General features: G+C 42.9%; 2 protein-coding genes across 5 annotated transcripts in view; one reads left to right on the forward strand and one right to left on the reverse strand.

The window, feature by feature from the left end:
- SLC33A1 (solute carrier family 33 member 1) overlaps positions 1–11,859 on the reverse strand; it is a 29,441-nt gene extending 17,582 nt beyond the window's left edge. For 3 of the 4 annotated variants that reach the window (XM_050778243.1, XM_050778242.1, XM_050778241.1), the window contains exons 1-2: positions 10,495–11,859; positions 557–747 (exon numbers count right to left, since the gene is read on the reverse strand). In XM_050778243.1, the coding sequence (XP_050634200.1) occupies positions 557–747; positions 10,495–11,269 (966 nt within the window). In that variant the 5' untranslated portion in view covers positions 11,270–11,859. The remainder of the gene's footprint in view (positions 1–556; positions 748–10,494) is intronic. The other variant, XM_050778244.1, reaches the window with a different exon arrangement.
- GMPS (guanine monophosphate synthase) overlaps positions 1–18,911 on the forward strand; it is a 792,617-nt gene that overhangs the window by 686,624 nt on the left and 87,082 nt on the right. The gene's annotated exons all lie outside the window — the stretch shown is intronic.

Here is an 18,911-nt window from a genome sequence, read left to right on the forward strand (position 1 = left end):
AGCTAGGACTACAGACACGTGCCACCATGCCTGGCTGATTTTTGTATTTTTAGTAGAGACAAGGTTTCACCATGTTAGCCAGGCTGGTCTTGAACTCCTGACCTCACGTAATCCGCCTGCCTCAGCCTCCCAAAGTGCTGGGATTACAGGCGTGAGCCACGACGCCTGGCCCTATATCTTTTTACATCACACTTTAAGTAAATAATTGTATTACTCCAACATTAAATGTATACTGATTATAAGAAGGCAGAGCTATTGATTATTGAAGATATTAATCTCCATTCCAAGCATTAATATCATTAAGGTCCACATTTACTAACAGTTCTTCAAATTGACATAATTCTTTACAATACTCCAAGATATTTAGCTTACTTTAAAATTAAAGTTGATATCACTGTATCTTTTCAAATACATTTAATAAACAGAAAATATTGTTTTTCATTGTTAAATTCTAATGGTAGTGGAAAGGGACCTGTGATATGAAAAAGACACTGAAAGTATTCCATGATATTGATACTTATAAGAAAATGATAAATTTGATTTATAAATCTCTTACCTTTGCAGTTAGAATCAGAAGGCAAAATGTCAGAACTGCTGGCATTTTTATAATTGCAAAAAGCAGCTTGTAAGTATCTGTGATTCCTTGTGTTTCTTCTTTTACTACTGATACTTCTTTGTTTTCTTTTTTCAGAAGGGCAACCAATGTTGTTGTTATTAAAAATACAGTTCCCCAGAAAAAAAGGAAATCTGAAAATGTTTTAAATCTATAATTAATTTAATTTACATAATTTCATTGATACTAAATAATTCTATATACAGTAACTTTCAACTAAAATGTTATTTAAAAAATTAGCCAAGTACAGGGGCTCATGCCTATAATCCTAGCACTTTGGGAGGCCAAGGTGGGAGGATTACTTGAACTCAGGAATTCAAAACCAGCCTGGGCAATATAGTGGGACCCTATCTCTACAAACAATAAGAAATTAGCCAGGCTTGGTGGTGCACATCTGTAGTCCCCCATACCTGGGAGGCTGAGGACTACTTGAGCCCATGAAGTAGAGGCTGCAGTGAGCTGTGATTGTACCACTGCACTCCAGCATGGGCAACAGAGTGAGACCTTGTCTTAAAAAAAAAAAAAAAAGTCAACATTTAGGTACCTCTTTATTATATTCAAGGCATTGTACCAGACACAGCAAATGAACAAAAGAGTCCTGACTCTTAAACGTAGAGACCCAAAATAGACAGTGACAACAACAACAAAAAAGGCAGGGGGTGGCGGGAGTGGAGGGCATTACATTTAGTGTACAACTGAGTTGAATGAACAAAAGCCTATCATGTCACTTTATTCAAGGAAAATGCTAGGGGTGGGAAACGATTTTCATATCCCCTAAGGTACACCAGTTATATTTCTTATACACCCAAGCCTTTTCAGTTCTTCATTAAATTTGACAACATGCGATTATTCACATCAGATTTTCTACCTTGTATTTTTAAACTTTCTAAGGCTTTCAATCTGTTTAAGAATAACCTTCGCATCTCAATACTATGATACAAAAGGCATTTGCTCACACTCGTAGGTGCAGAATGAGGACACATGAAGAGTACTGTTTGAATTGTTTCAGTGAAAGATAGTTGAGCCATTAGCTATCATCTTGAACAAATTTAGCGGAGGGAGTGAATAAAGATCTGGAAGATTCTGCTAAACAGCTAAAAATAATAGTAATAATGGAGATATCATTTATGACAAAAATACGCTACGCATTTTACATGTATCAACTCCTTTACTTCAACAACCCAACAGATTAGGTTATCACCAGCCCAAATTTACAGGTGAACAAACAAAGGTTTAGGGAGGTCAAGCTGTCCAAGTTACATTCTAAGTCAGTGGTAAAACGGTGATTTCACACCTTATAAGTACAACTAATTTCAAAACTTGTATCTCATTAACCACCCTGAGAATTGCATTTTAGTTTGCCACCAGAAAACTTATTAGATAGCCCTGCCTCAGTCTCTTCATCTGTAAAATAAGATTTGGCTAGAAAATCCTTGCATTAGAGCTTAAACATTCTAGACTTGTACTCCATTTTAGATGTTTTCACTTTGGATTTTATGGTGTATGTGGCACAACTGATCAAGGACCCTAGTCACCTCTTCTCAAAAACAATTAGAATATTCTTCAGTCAGGGTATTTCTTTAGATTGAATCTTGCTCTTGCTGCTGTGCTCACTGAAGGTGATCACTACAGTTTGAACCTCATTTATGAGGGAGAAATATAGCATTATTTGTTTATATAAATTTCACCTTGGTATTTAAATATTCCTTTCTTATATGTTATCTCATTTGATTCTCACAGCAAACAGAATAGGCTAAGCATGTGTTATTACTATATACAGATGAGGAAAAGAAACTCAGAACACTTAAATCTTTACCAAAGGTAAAATCACTAACAGGCAGAGGCGGAGGCAGAGCTTGAATCTCAACCTTCTGAAGTTGAGTCTTACGTTCTTTCCATATTTTATACTGCCTAATAAAGATTATATATATATATATATATATATATATTTTTTTTTTTTTTCGGAGATGGAGTTTCACTCTTGCCAGGCTGCAGTGCAGTGGCGCAATCTCAGCTCACTGGAACCTCCACCTCTTGGGTTCAAGCGATCTCCTGCCTCAGCCTCTGGAGTAGCTGAGATTACAGGCGTGTGTGTCATCATACCCAGCTAATTTTTGTATTTTCAGCAGAGATGGGGGTTTCACCATGTTAGTCAGGCTGGTCTCGAACTCCTGACCTCAAATGATTCTGTCTGCCTTGGCCTCCCAAAAAGCTGGGATCACAGTATGAGCCATCATGCCCAGAATAAAATAACATCTTAACATAATTTCTAGCATTTTGGAATCTGATTCAAAAGGAATGAACAACAATGTATTAATAACATTATCCTTGTAAGTGAGGCTAATGTCCACTTTTTTATTTTTTAGTTTAAGTAATAAATGTTTAAGCAAAGAATTTTACATATTATTAACAGCATTCACTTGGCATGTCCACTATTTTTGCATTCTTACTTCCATCTGCAAAATGAGATTAATAATGACTTGTTTACAGTTTCACGTACAATACTATTCTCATTGAGTAGGGTTTTGTTCATCATTTAAAACAGTTGTTTAACAAGCCCTGAAAAAAAATAATTTTCACTGTCACCAGAAATTCAAATTAATGTTAAGTGAAAAGTAAAAGTTTTCCAATTATATAAGACTTAAAGAGTTCCATTTTTCGAGGCAAAAGAATTGAAAATTTGTTTAGCATAGTCTACCAATTTTAATAAACACAGTCCATCTAAAATTTAAATTCCTTGATACCAAGAGAAAAAAGAAGAAACTAAAGTTTCAGCAATGTTTGCAGATAAGATTATTTCTTTTTTTATTTTTTTGAGACAGGGTCTCACCCAAGCTATAGTGCAGTGGTGCAAACTTGGCTCACTGCAGCCTTGACTTCCTAGGTTCAAGTGATCCTCTTGCCTCAGCCTCCCAAAGTGTTGAGATTACAGGTGTGAGCCACTGTACCCAGACAAAGATATTTCTTTTTTTTTTTTTTTTTTTTTGAGGCGGAGTCTCGCTCTGTCACCCAGGCTGGAGTGCAATGGCCGGATCTCAGCTCACTGCAAGCTCCGCCTGCCAGGTTTACGCCATTCTCCTGCCTCAGCCTCCCGAGTAGCTGGGACTACAGGTGCCCGCCACCTCGCCCGGCTAGGTTTTTTTGTATTTTTTAGTAGAGACGGGGTTTCACCGTGTTAACCAGGATGGTCTCGATCTCCTGACCTCGTGATCCGCCCGTCTTGGCCTCCCAAAGTGCTGGGATTACAGGCTTGAGCCACCGCGCCCGGCTACAAAGATATTTCTAATTTCTTTGTGCTTTGAAGAGAAAATACATAAAAAGAAGGAAGTAATGACAATGGTTCAGTCACAAAGCCCTAATTCAAAGGATTTCCATATCTCACACATGCAGAAGAATGAAAAAGCCAATAGCTCAGAGAGGCCAGGAAATATATTAAGAAGTTTTATGAATACAATTACCACAAATCAGACCAATGCTAATAACTGATAGCCAGTAGTCTTCTTAGACTTATTAACATTGCTTTGATGCTAGAGACATCCATAGACTATTATGCCAACAACCATAAAGAAACATTATTACCAAAAATATGGAAATATTTCATTATTAACATTTTGGTTAGTTTTGATTTATGTATTTTACCATTATTACCAAAAATATTGAAATATTTAATCATTAACATTTTGGTTAATTTTGATTTGTGTATTTTATAAACTTAAGCATACATGGTATATATATGTATGATCAAGATATCAAAGCTGATGTTAAAGTTTCATAAACATGATTTTTGAGCAAAGACCTAAAAAACAGACTAAATATTCTGAAGTGGCTCCACGATCTTGTCCAGTGCTTTCATGAATGCAGAAATTAAGAGCATGTAACAATTCATTAGTAACCAATAAAGGTACAATAGCTAGCACCTGAGTGTCTATTATAAGATCTGAGAAAAACAGAGGACATCTCATTTAAATCCCAAAATCACTTTCCAAAATAGACATTATTACTCCTACTTTATATACAAGGAAACAGAATCACAAGCCAGAAAGTGCCAGAAATGGCATTCAAACTCCGGTCTAGTTCTAAAGCAAGAAATGTTTTCCACTGTATCATCCAGATACTCAGATACGCCCACAGCAAGTAAGCTCTCTTTTCTATCAACTGGACACCGCTGAGAAAAAAGGTTCATATTTTAGCTCCAACCATGAGGTCTGGAACATAGATACTTTCTCCACACTTCTTTTTTTTTTTTTTGAGATGGAGTTTCACTCTTTTTGCCCAGGTTGCAGTGCAATGGCACAATCTAGGCTCATCGCAACATCCGCCTCGCGGGTTCAAGTGATTCTCCTGCCTCAGCCTCCCAAGCAGCTGGGATTACAGGCATGCACCACTAACCCAGCTAATTTTTGTATTTTTAGTAGAGACGGGGTTTCTCCATACTGGTCAGGCTGGTCTTGAACTCCTGACCTCAGGTGATCCACCCGCCTCAGCCTCCCAAAGTGCTGGGATTACACGCGTGAGCCACCGCACCTGGTTCCCACACTTCTTTAAACTGGCTACTTGTATTCCCCCTTCTCACCTCCATCTCCTCATATGGTGATATGCCAAAGAAAATTTAAATGCACAGGATAAACAAACTTGGTGTGTCTTCCTAAAGAATTCATTTTACTCAATAAATTATAGGGAGATGACATTAATGAGAATAAATAGGCTGGGCACGGTGGCTCACGCCTGTAATCGCAGCACGTTGGGAGTCCAAGGCAGGTGGATCACTTGAGGTCAGGAGTTCAAGACCAGCCTGGCCAACATGGCGAAACCCTGTCTCTACTAAAACTACAAAAAGTAACTAGGCATGGTGGCACATGCCTATAATCCCAGCTACTTGGGAGGCCGAGGCATGAGAACTGCTTGAACCCAGGAGGCAGAGGTTGCAGTGAGCCGAGATTGCACCACTACACGCCAGCCTGGGTGACAGAGCAAGACACTCTCAAAAAAATAAAAAAGGAATACAGCTTGTCTTTCTGAGAACATAGGGTAACATTTTAAGCCTAGACATGAATGCTAAATAATGTATTATAGCCTATATAAGAATACCTGGTCTATCTAGAAAACGGTCAATTAGTCTTTTCCAAATTCTAACAGGCATTTTGAGTCATAAATTATGTGTTATGAAAGCAGGACAAAGAAATCTGTCATCAGGTAGGAATTAATGGTTCCTCTCTCTAAAGCATCAATGTCTTACAAACACTGTTTTTATTGTCATTAGTTTGGTTAGATTCATACTCACAGTATCAACTTTTTCAAAGCAATACTTTCTCTTACTTATTCCTGTATGTGCGTGCCTATTTATAAACAAACTGATTTATAAACTCTAGTATCTTTAGCTCTCTTCTCTGGCATTAGACCATCTTGTTCCCTGTCCTAAACCCAAATATGCTGCTCCCTATTCCAATCACTTCTAATTGTTACTACTTATGCTAGAGGGAGAGGGCCTCAACTATGAGTTTACAGGCTAGATGTGGCCTGAAGACATAAATTAGATTAGATAGATGGCAGATAGATAGATAGATTAGATAGATTTTTTTTAAAAGATGGGTCTTGCTAGGTTGCCCAGGCTGCAGTGCAGTGGTTATTTACAGACACTACTGTAATGCACTGCAGCCTCGAACTCCTGGCCTCAAATGATCTTCCTATCTCAGTCTGTCAAGTGGCTGAGTGTCATGTGTCATGTGTCAGCTAAAGTGTCATGTGTCAAGTGTCATGCCACTCTACAGATGCGTGCCACTGTGCCCAGCTAAAGACATGTTTTTATATGAGCCTAAGAAGTGTTTTCAAAATCAGGAAATAAAAAAGGAATTTCTAGTTTCTCTTGAATACTCCTAAGATTTAGCAATCGTGCCGGGTGGGGTGGCTCATGCCTGTAATCCCAGCACTTTGGGAGGCCGAGGAGGGCGGATCACGAAGTCAGAAGATTGAGACCATCCTGGCTAACACGGTAAAACTCCGTCTGTACTAAAAATACACAAAATTATCCGGGTGTGGTGGCGGGCGCCTGTAGTCCCAGCTACTCGGGCGGCTGAGGCAGGAGAATGGTGTGAATCCTGGAGGCGGAGCTTGCAGTGAGCCGAGATCGTGCCACTGCACTCCAGCCTGGGCGAGAGTGAGACTACGGCTCAAAAAAAAAAAAAAAAAAAAAAAAAAGATCTAGCAATCTTGGGATCCTATTGTCACAAAACTACAACTTACTAGAGTTGATACTCCTCACCTTTAGATGTGCATGGATTTCTCAAATTATCTCTGTCCCTCCAACTCAGATGATTCATTTACATTATCTATCTACCCAATATATTCCATCTCCACTTATCTGTAACAATCTGTAACAATCAAAACTGCTACAGACAGTATTTTATTTATTTTTTATTTATTTATATTTTTGGAGATGGAGTCTCACTCTGTCACCCAGGCTGGAGTGCAGTGGCGCAATCTCAGCTCACTGCAGCCTCCACCTCCCCAGCTCAAGTGATTCTAATGCCTCAGCTTCCTGAGTAGCTGGGATTTCAGGTATGCGCCACCACACCCGGCTAATTTTCTGTATTTTTAGTAGAGACGGGGTTTTGCCATGTTGCCCACAGTGGTCTTGAACTTCTGAGCTCAAGCAATCTGCCCGCCTCAGCCTCCCAAAGTGCTAGGATTACAGGTGTGAGCCACTGCACCTGGCCAGAACATATTTTAGAATTAAAAAAACAAAAACAATAAACAATTATGCTTCCTTTCAATACTTGGATTTTCTAAACATTGCCTCAGTGCTTAGCTCCTCTGTAATCACCTAAGCAATTATATTTCCTTCATATAATTCTTCGTGTGCTATATAACTTTTTCAAAACCACTGGTTTTTCTTAGTTATCCTAAGTTCCAGAAAGAACAATGTTATAAATGCGGTATGTTCAGTCATAAAAAGGAGAATGAAACTATAGGAATTCTAACTTTCAACTAAAATGTTTGAACCAGAAACAGCAGTCTACCACAGATATAAACAGCTGAATTAAAAAGTAAGCTAGTTTTAGAATCTACTGCAGAACAAAGTTCAAATTCCACAGGAAAAAAAAAAAAAAATTCAAAGTAACAAGTCAAGGCCGGGCACAGTGGCTCACACCTGTAATCCTAGCACTTTGGGAAGCCGAGGTTGGCAGATCACTTGAGGTCAGGAGTTCAAGACCAGCCTGACCAACGTGGTGAAACCCCATCTCTACCAAAAATACAAAAATTAGCCAGGTTGCACATGCTTGTAATCCCAGCTACTAGGGAGGCTGAGGCAGCAGAACAGCTTGAACCCTGGAGGGGGAAGTTGAAGTGAGCTGAGATCACACCACTGCACTCTAGCCTGGGCAACAGAGCGAGACTCCATTTCAGAATAATAATAATAATTCACTGCCTAGAAATACTTTGTGAATGCATCCTGTCTATTACCAGTTCGTTGCTTTTTTCTTGAGATGGAGTCTTACAGGCTGTATCGCCCAGGCGGGAGTGCAGTGGTGCGATCTCAGCTTACTGCAACCTCCGCCTCCCCTGTTGAAGCGATTCTCTTGCCTCAGCCACCTGAATAGCTGGGACTACAGGTGCATGCCACCACACCGGGCTAATTATTGTATTTTTAGTAGAGACAGGGTTTCACCATGTTGGCCAGGATGATCTTGGTCTCCTGACCTTGTGATCCACCCGCCTTGGCCTCCGAAGTGCTGGGATTACAGGCATGAGCCACTATGCCCAGCCAGTTTGTTGCTTTTGGTGTCTGCTTTTCATTTTGTCCTGGGACTGATGGTTATATCACCCTAGAGGATTAAGGAGATGATGTTACTTAAGACGAGAAAGCCTCAGTGAAATCAAAGTTTAAGAGGCCATGGAAACTAAATTGCTAATTAGCTAAATTGGAACTTTCTCTTAATGTAAGAGTGATTGGTAAAACATTATCCCAGAGAATGCTGTTATGAGTTCAATAATTAGTATATTTATACTCCCTTAGCCACAACTGTTCCCTAATGGATCAAAATTATGCCACTGGATTTTAATTTACGCTGACTTATTCTTTTTTTTTTGAGATGGAGCCTTGCTCTGTCACATAGAGTGCAATGGTGCGATCTCGGTTCACTGCAACCTCTGCTTCCTGGGTCTTCCTGGGTTCAAGTGATTCTCCCCACTCAGCCTCCTGAGTAGCTGGGATTACAAGTGAGTGCCACCACTTCCAGCTAAATTTTGTATTTTTAGTAGAGAAGGGGTTTTGCCATGTTGGCCAGGATGATCTCAAACTCCTTATCTCAGGTGATCCATCCACCTCAGCCTCCCAAAGTGCTGGGATTACAGGCGTGAGCCACTGCACCCAGCCTTGACTTCTTTATTTTTATTTTAATTAATTTTTTAATTTTGGCTGGGCGCATATATATAATTATATATTATATATATAATATCTCTCAACCAAAAAACTGAGGAAAAAGTACTATCACCATCATTTCACCAGTAATAGTGGCTCACTCACTAGCAGTCTGAGGAGGTGTACATAAGGTTAGATGTGTGTGAGAATGAGTAAGATTGCAGGAGATCACAGGAAATTAGTATAGTTGTGACACCTCCTACCATCACCCACATACCTGGACATTTACTCTACTGGGAATTTCCAAGGTAGCACAGAAGCTGAGAGGTTTAGCTGCTTAAATTTCAAAACAGAATCCCCTAAATTAATCATCACTGACAGAAATGAAGAATTCCACTATATTCCTGACATTGTTATTCCTTATATTGGTCATTTTACTTGTTTTCTAGTTGCTACAGAAGCTAAAAAAAAACAAAATACAAAAACCCTCAGATAAGCTTAGGCCAGGTGGGGTGGCTCACACCTGTAATTCCCAGTACTTTGGGAGGCCAAGGAGGGGGAGGATCACCTGAGTCCAGGAGTTTGAGACCAGCCTGGCCAACATAGTGAGACACTCCCCCACCCCCAACCATCTCAATTAAAAAGAAGAAGAAAAAAGAGAAAAACTTACATGTGTTTTACTAATGCAGAGAAACGGAGAAATTTTTTAGACCTTACCCTCCATTACTTACAGGACAAACTTTTAAACCCTTTTCCCATAGTAATTAAAATATTACTAATTTAGTCACAGCCTTTCTCAGCATGATTTCCCAAACCCAGTTCAGGCAATGTCCTGTACTTTTTTGTACTTTCCTGCCTCAGTGCACTTTCACTTTGTGTTGTGCATCCTGGTGTGCCATTTCCTGGCCCCGTGGAATCTTTTTCAAGAACAAAGTCAAATGTTATCTGCACTGTGAAGCCTGACTCCCAAAGGCAACTCCGAAGTCTCCTAAAACGTTCATCTCCCCTATTTCTTGAGTGCAGAACTCTGCCTTATTCATAAGAGGCCTTAGAACCCCGTCCCGTAGCTGACTCAATAATGTTTGAAAGAATAAACCCTGTTCCACTCACTAGAAGGCTGGATTCTGGGTACAATGGTAGGGGTAGAAATGGATCAGAAAGTATAGAGCTAGAAACCTAAAACCAACAAGACAAAAGGAAAAATGTGAACTATATGAGCCACACTTTAAAAAAATGTGCATTTGTGTATTAAGCAAGTGGCACGAATCCCTGGACTCCGTTGTTATTTGATGGGTTGCCTCTCCCTGTTAACTACCTGCAGAGTACTGATCATTTGATTGCTCTGATGTCATTCATTTTGGCTTTAATAATTTAAAGAAGCTCATCTGGACGAAACAGAAAACTTACCTTGAGTTATCGCCCATACAATGATTTCCAGTAAATTAATGAGCTTCCCTCCAACATCACACACTCTTTCAAAAGGATAAATAAACCTAACACCATAATAGTTTAAATACACTACCTGCAAGAGTAACGATTCCTCTGGGTTGAGGCTGAAATCGCAAATATTTGTTACAAAAGTCGGCAGATTCAAGGGCCAAAAACAAAACATTGCCCAAAAAGTAACCCGCTGTTTGGCCCACCGAATTGCAAGTAGAAGCATAACCCACATTTTCCCTGGATAACATAGTTAACGCCCAACCATCGACAGCAATGTCCTGAGTGGCGGCCAAGAATTCAAACAAAAAGAATGCCACAGTGAGAGCAATCACGTCGGGTGTCCTGCCTTCGGTATTCCCAAGCAAACGGTCAACCTGAGTGGATAAATATATCATGAAGAGTCCTAGTATATACTGTGTCGGGACAAGCCAAGATTTGCGACGACCGAAGTTCTTAACGTAGACAGCATCCACCAACGGGGCCCAGAGTAATTTGAGACTGAAAGGCCAAAAGACAAAACTGAAGAAAGCTTGGTCTGTATAGCTAACATTTTTGCTTTGCAAAATGAGTGGGATGCTTCCCGCCAAGCCCAAGGGAATACCCTGAAGCACGTAAAGAAAGAGTAGCAGCAAAATGCTGCTTAGTTCCGCCCGGAAGCTCCGTGGGGCTTTTAAGAAGTCGCCAGTGCCGGTATCCCCCAGAAGAGCTTCTCTGTCCCCTTCTCGGCCCGCTGAGTCCAAATGACTGTCATCCCAACCGCCCGGAGGCAGGGGACCGCTCTTCATATCCAAAGAGTGACTGAAATTCCCTGGCCGCCGTTGCCGGCTGCTGTCCTTGTGGGAGATGGTGGGTGACATATCAGAGACGATGCAGAGCCCCGTCTGTGGGGGGCCGGGGCTGAGCGTTTTGGATCCGTCCAGTCCCAGGTCCAAGGCTGTCGCGCTGGACCAGGGTTTCGGTGGTTCACGGGATGGTGGCAGGGCTCAGGGCGATAAGGGCACTTGTTACTGCAGCCCAGAGTGCTGAAGCCGGGAGCCAGTCCTCTGGCTAGAAGCCCAGAGGATGCCTGGCTAGGTGCCCCCTGGAACGGCGTCAAGAAGCCTGAATGAGACCCCCGGGCAGTCGCTCCGGGCTCAGGGCTGGAGGTGTGTGCCGTGGTGCCGCGATGGAAACCAGCTCCTACCTGCGGCGGGACCGAACGGCTGGTCTCCCGACCCAACACCTCCAGCTCTCACCGACACCAATGCGGCAGAGAGCACTTTCTCTACAGGACTCCAGAAAACGCATATAACTTCCTGCCTCGCGCTTCAGGAAGTGGTCCCAGTCTCTAACACGTCCCTTCCCAACCTCCAGAGCAAGCCAATCAGGAACACGCTCTTGTGGCCCAGTTCGGAAACAATGCTTGGTGGGAACCTGCAATCTTGGCGGCCGGAACTTTCGGGGAGGATTAACGCCGGCGCACCGTGCGGCCGGGGCGGGGCACCGCCCAAGCTCGGGCTCTATGACAGCGCCTATGGCAGTCTGGAAAGCGTGGGCCTCGGTCATTGGGCACGAGCGGTCACGTGACAGTGGGTTCCTCCAGGCCTGCGCTGGTGGTTGAGTGATGTAATCACGCGGGGTCTGAGGTCTCCGTGAGTGTAGGTTTCGTCGTTGTGCTGATGACAAGCAGTGCCCGAACTCTAGGCTGGGAATTGTGCCAGGCTGCTGCTTTCGTGGCTGACCGGAAAGGGGCAGAAGGATTGAAGTTTACGAAGTTTTTGAATCAGGAGGCAAGGTCGCCTTGTGCCCCCAAAAGGGTAGAAAAAGGCCTGGCTAACTGGAGAATCGCGTCCTTACGGTGCCTGCATATTTATGATACGAATTAAGCTGCTCAAGGGGTGCTAGGTTTGTCTGCAGTCCATTTATCCCTCCTGGTGGAAGACGCGTAGGGAAACTTGGTAACCAACTCTAATTACATTGGTGATTGGATGACTCGTTACATCCTCTATATTTATGTTGCAATAAAACGTCTTGTGGCTGGGCGCGGTGGCTCACGCCTGTAATCCTAGGACTTTGGGAGGCTGAGGCGGGCGGATCACCTGAGATCGGGAGTTCGAGATCAGCCTGACCAACATGGAGAACCCCCTTCTCTACTAAGAGACGCACAGGAATTTGAGAATCTGATTAATTTTTTTTTCTGCTCTCTCACCTCTGGCAGAAAGATTTTTTTTTTTTTTTTTTTTTGAGACGGAGTCTCACACTGTCGCCCAGGCTGGTGTGCGGTAGGGCGATCTTGACTCGCTGCAGCCTCCACCTCCTGGGTTCAAGCGATTCTCCTGCCTCAGCTTCCCGAGTAGCTGGGGCTACAGGCGCATGCCACCACGCCAACTGATGTTTTGTATTTTTAGTAGAGATGGGGTTTCCCCGTGTTGGCCAGGATGGTCTCAATCTCTTGATCTTGTGATCCACCCGCCTTCGCCTCCCAAAGTGCGGGGATTACAAGCGTGATGGCAGGCCAGGCGCGGTGGCTCACGCCTGTAATCCCAGCACTTTGGGAGGCCCAGGCGGGCAGATCACTTGAGGTCAGGGGTTCGAGACCAGCCTGGCCAATATGGTGAAACCCCGTCTCTACTAAAAATACAAAAATCAGCCGGGCGTGGTGGCTCACGCCTGTAGTCCTAGATACTAGGGAGGCTGGGGCTGGAGAATCGCTTGAACCCGGGAGGTGGAGGTTGCAGTGAGCTGAGATCCCGCGGTTGCACTCCAGTCTGGGCGTCAAAGAAAAGAACAGTGTCATTTAAGTCCAGTCAGGATTCAGCCCAAACAACCATTGTTGGAACCGAACTGTCGATTCCCTCCTGGGCAGGGGTCCCCGCGAAGGATCACCGACAGGAGATTCACAGCAGAGAGTTATTTATTACTAGCGCGCTAGGGTCCCAAGCTCTAAGTTGGCCCTGGGACCCCGACTACTTGTTACAGGCTGTTTATATAGGCAAACACAAGTTCAAACACAGCTTAGGGCGCGAAATTCAAACAAAGCTTAAGGCGCAAAATGATTGGGTCTAGCTATGGCCTGAGCAAGGTGTCTTATGCTAATTGGTTAGAGCAGGACCTTATGAGGTTTTTTCCTGGAGTTGTTGATTCCGGGAACTTCGAGGCAGGGTGGGACCCCCGGAATTGGCAGGGTGGGACCCCATGAGGTTGTTTCCCGGAATTGGCAGAGTGGGACCCTATCAGGGTGGGTCCTTATCGAGGCAGGGTGGGACTCTATCCAGAGCCACCTGGTGTTAATTTTTTCTATATGAGGCCTAGTTTCTAAGTTTTATGAGGCCTAGTTTCACCATGAGTGGGATTTAGATTGTGCTGGATTAAAACCCTGGCTCTAACAGTAGTTGTACCTTGGACAAATTACTTAACCTAAGCCTCCATTTTGATGAAAATAAAATAGAGTTTATAACATCTATTTCAGAGAATTGTGGGAGTTAAAGCAAGCAGCCAATAAAGCCACGCACAATCAGTAGGTGTTGGAAAAAGGAAATATTTGATGAGTTTGTATGTCTCGTGTTTGATTTTTTTCCCCTTCTTTAATCTGAAATAATTATAGATTCACAGGAAATTGCAAATATAGCAGAGTCCCATGTACCCTTCACCCACCTTCCTCTGATCATAGCCTCAATACAGTACAATATTAAAACCAGGAAACTGACATCTGTAAAATATTGTTAACCAGACCACAGGCTTTATTCCAATTTCACCAGTTTTTACATGCACTAGCTTGTGTGTGTGTGTGTATGTGTGTGTGTCCCCTGTGTCACCCTTTTATAGTGCTATCCCTTATAGTACTTACTACACATCGTTAGTTGCACCAGTCCACTGTCCTCCTCCCTGTTCTTTGGCAATCACTAATTTGTTCTCCACAGCTATACTTACGTCATTTCAAGAATATTATAAAAATTGAATCATATAGTATGCAACTTTGGGGATCAAAATTGAATCATATATCATGCAACTTTTTTTTTTCATCCACCAAAATGTCCTTGAGATCCATTTAAGATGGTAATATATCAGTATCAATGTTTGTCCGTCTTTTTTTTAAATCACAGAGTAGTAGTACATTGTATTGATATCAAATGGTTTTTTTTTTTCTCTCTCTCTTTTGAGATGGAGATTCGCTCTGTCACCCAGGCTGGAGTGCAATGGTGTGATCTCGGTTCACTGCAACCTCTGCCTTCCGGGTTCAAGCAATTCTCCTGCCTCAGCCTCCCGAGTAGCTGGGACTACAGGTGTGTGCTACGGTGTCCGGCCACATCAGATTTTAAATAAGGAATCTTCTTGCAAATAATTGATTTCTCCCTACATATAAGAGTGATTCCCCCTTTAGTGGTTAAATGATCTTCCTATCAAATGTTAAATCTTTACATCTATGCAGGCAAGATTTACAAACAATAGGAAAAATTACTGGAGCCAAGTATCAGGAAAAGTGTTTTTCATGTTACCCCAATTCAATATGCATGCATTATTAAAGTGGTAGGTGGGCAGGGGCAGTGGCTCATGCCTGTAATCTCAACACTTTGGGAGGCCAAGGCAGGTGGATCACTTGAGGTTAGGAGTTTGAGACCAGTGTGGCCAAGATGGTGAAACCCTGTCTCTACTAAAAACACAAAAATTAACTGGATGTGGTGGTGCATGCCTGTAATCCCATCTACTTGAGAGGCCGAGGTAGGAGAATCGCTTGAACTTCGGAGGTGGTGGTTGCAGTGAGCCAAGATTGCGCCACTGCACTCCAGTCTTGGCAAGACAGTAAGACTGTCTCAAAAAATAATAATAATAATAATAAAATAATAAGGCTGGGTGAGGTGGCTTACGCCTGTAATCTCAGGACTTTGGGAGACTGAGAGGGGCGGATCACCTGAGGCCAGGAGTTCGAGACCAGCCTGACCAACGTGGAGAAACCCCGTCTCTACTAAAACTACAAAATTAGCCGGGCGTGGTGGTACATGCTTTTAATCCCAGCTACTCAGGAGGCTGAGGCAGGAGAATCGCTTGAACCTGGGAGGTGGAGGTTGCGGAGGGCCGAGATCATGCCATAGTACTCCAGCCTGGGCAACAGGAGCGAAACTCTGTCTCAAAAAATAGAAAAGAAATAAAATAACAAAATGATAGGGGAGAAAACAACCTTAGGAAATAATTAGCATTATTTGTAAGGTATAGAAAATACATTACCTATAAACAGTTTTATACATAATGTATATAATATCTATTTTTTTCCAATGGATAATAATAATTAAATGCTAAAAACAAAAACCAGAACTCTTTAATTAAAAGTAAATATACCAAATTTTACACCTTTTAAGAAATGAAACATGTTATTGCTGGTATTTCAGTCCATTCAAGCTTTTAAAGGAAAAATACCACGGACTTGGTGACTTTTTTTTTTTTTTTTTGAGACAGAGTCTCCCTCTGTCACCCAGGCTGCAGTGCAGTGGCGCAATCTTGACTCACTGCAACCTCCGCCTCCCGGGTTCAAGCAATTCTCCTGCCTCAGCCTTCCAAGTAGCTGGGATAACAGGCACGAGCAACCACGCCTGGCTAATTTTTGTATTTTTAGTAGAGACAGGGTTTCACCATGTTGGTCAGGCTGGTCTCAAACTCCTGAACTCGTGATCCACCCGCCTTGGCCTCTCAAAGTGCTGGGATTACAGGTGTAAGCCACTGCGCCCGGCCTTGGTGGCTTTTAAATAACAAATTTATTTCTCACACTTCTGGAGGTTAAGTCCAAAATCAAGGTTCTAGGAAATTAAGTGCTGGTGTGGTCTTCCTTCCTGGTTCCTAGATGGCCATCTTTTTTGCTGCCTTCTCATTGTGTCCTCACATGGCAGAAGGGGTGAGGGAGCTCTCCAGGGTCTCTTTTACAAGGGCACTAATCTCCTTCATAAAGGCTCTACCCTATGACTTAATTTCCCAAAGGCCCTACCTCCAGATGCCGTCACATGGGGGATTAGGTTTTAACACATGAATTTTGGGGGACAGAAACATTCAATCTATTACATTCTGCTCCTGGACCCCCACCCCCCAACTCATGTCCTTCTTACATACAAAACACTTTCATTCCATCCCAATAGTCCAAAAAGTCTTAATTTGTTTCAGCATCAACTTCAAAGTCTAAATCCAAAGTCTCATCTAAATCACATCCAAATCAGATCTGGGTGAGACTCAAGGTACAATCCATCCTGAGGCAGATTCCTCTCCAGCTGTGAACCCATAAAACCAAACACGCTATGTGCTTCCAAAATACAGTAGTTGGACAGGCAGAGGATAGATATTCCTGTTCTGTTAGGGAGAAAGAAGAAGAAAGAAAGGGGCAACAGGTCCCAAGTAAGTCCAACTACATGAGATCTTAAGGCTTGAGGATAATCCTCTTTGACTTGATATGCTTCCTTCTAAGCCTACTGGGATGAAGGTCCCACCTTCTGGACCCACTGGTAAGAGGTCCTGCTCTTACAGCTCTACCAAGCAGGAATCTCACCACCAGGGCTATGCTAGGCAACCCTGCTGCAAAGGCTCTCATAGCTCTCATAGACTACAGATGCACACCACCATGCTCTGCTAATTTTTTATATTTTTAGTAGAGATGGAGTTTCACCATGTTGGCCAGGCTGGTCTCAAACTTCTGACCTCAGGTGATCCGCAGGCCTCGGCCTCCCAAAGTGCTGGGATTACAGGCGTGAGCCACTGCATCTGGCCTGGGAGATGTTTTTCTTAATGTGACACTATATACACAATGTCCTGTGCCTTGCTTTTTCATTTTCCTTAAACATGTATCAGAAATCTCTTTTGATATTACAACCTACAGAACCATTTCTTTTAACAAGACTTTATACTATTCAATTATAAGGGTGTGTCATCTATTTAATCAGCCTCCTATTATTTCTAGTGTTTCACTGTAAACAGTGCTGAATATATTTGTGGGTAGTTGTCGTTGTTGTTGTTTGAGATGGACTCTTACTGTTACCCAGGCTGGAGTGCAGTGATGCAATCCCATGGCTCACTGTGGCCTCAACCTCCCTGGGCTTTTGGCTTAACAATTCTGTCTTTAAATCATTTCTCTCTTCTTGCATTTTACTATAAGCAGTCAGGAGGAACTAAGCCACATCTTCAACACTGCTTAGAAATGGCTTCAGCTGGCTGGGCGCGGTGGCTCACGCCTGTATTCCCAGCACTTTGGGAGGCCAAGGTGGGCAGATCACCTGAGGTCAGGAGTTTGAGACCAACCTGGGCAACATGGTGAAACCCTGTCTTTACTAAAAATACAAAAATTTACCTGGGCGTGGTGGTGGGTGCCTGTAATCCCAGCTACTCGGGATGCTGAGGCAGGAGAATTGCTTTAACCCGGGAGGCAGAGGTTGCAGTGAGCCGAGATCACACCATTGACTCCAGCCTGGGCAACAAGAGTGAGACTGTCTCAAAAAAAGAAAGAAAGAGAGAGAGAGAGAGAGAGAGAGAGAGAGAGAGAGAGAGAGAGAGAGAGAGAGAGAGAAGGAAGGAAGGAAGGAAGGAAGGAAGGAAGGAAGGAAGGAAGGAAGGAAGGAGGGAAAGAAAGAAAAGAAAGAAAGAAGGAAAGAAAGAAAGAAAGAAAGAAAGAAAGAAAGAAAGAAAGAAAGAAAGAAAGAAAGAAAGAAAGAAAGAAAGAAAGAAAGAAAGAAAGAAAAGAAAGAAAGAAAGACAATTGTAGACGTATTTTAAAAGCACCAGCCTGGGAATGAGTGAACCATTTCAATTAATCTGAAGATAAAAATCATTCTCTAGTTCAGGGAAGTTTTATTCTATTATCTTAGCAATTATATGTAATAATTTATCTGGAGGTTTGGTTTGCTTTGATTTGATTTGATTGAGGCAGGTCCTCCCTCTGTCACCCAGTCTGGAATGCAGTGGCGTGATCACGGCTCACTGCAACCTCAACCTTCCAGGCTCAAGCAATCCCCTACCTCAGCCTCCCAAGTAGCTGGTACTACAGGCATGCGCCACTATGCCCAGCTAATTATTTTATTTCTCTGTAGAGATGGAGTCTCCATATATTGCCTCTGGTGGTCTTGAACTCCTGGACTGAGGCAATCCTCCCCCGTCGGCCTCCAAATGTGCTGGGATTACAGGTGTAAGCTACCGCATCTGGTCTCTGCAGATTTTTAAGGTTTCTTCTTTTTTCTTTTTTGAGACCAAGTCTTACTCTGTCACCCAGGCTGGAGTGCAGTAGTATAGTGACATGATCTCAGCTCGTTGCAACCTCCGCCTCCCAGGTTCAAGTGATTCTCCCACCTCAGCCTCCTGAGTAGCTGAGACTACAGATGCGCACCACCACACCCAGCTAATTTTTGTATTTTTAGTAGAGATGGGGGGCCGGGGTTGGGGGGTCTTACCATGTTGGCCAAGCTGGTCTCAAACGCCTGACCTCAGGTGATCCGCCCAACTCGGTCTCCCAAAGTGCTAGGATTACAAGCGTGAGCCACCATGACTGGTCCCCTT

The sequence above is a fragment of the Macaca thibetana genome, chromosome 2 (assembly GCF_024542745.1).
Source record: "Macaca thibetana thibetana isolate TM-01 chromosome 2, ASM2454274v1, whole genome shotgun sequence".
Taxonomy (NCBI): domain Eukaryota; kingdom Metazoa; phylum Chordata; class Mammalia; order Primates; family Cercopithecidae; genus Macaca; species Macaca thibetana.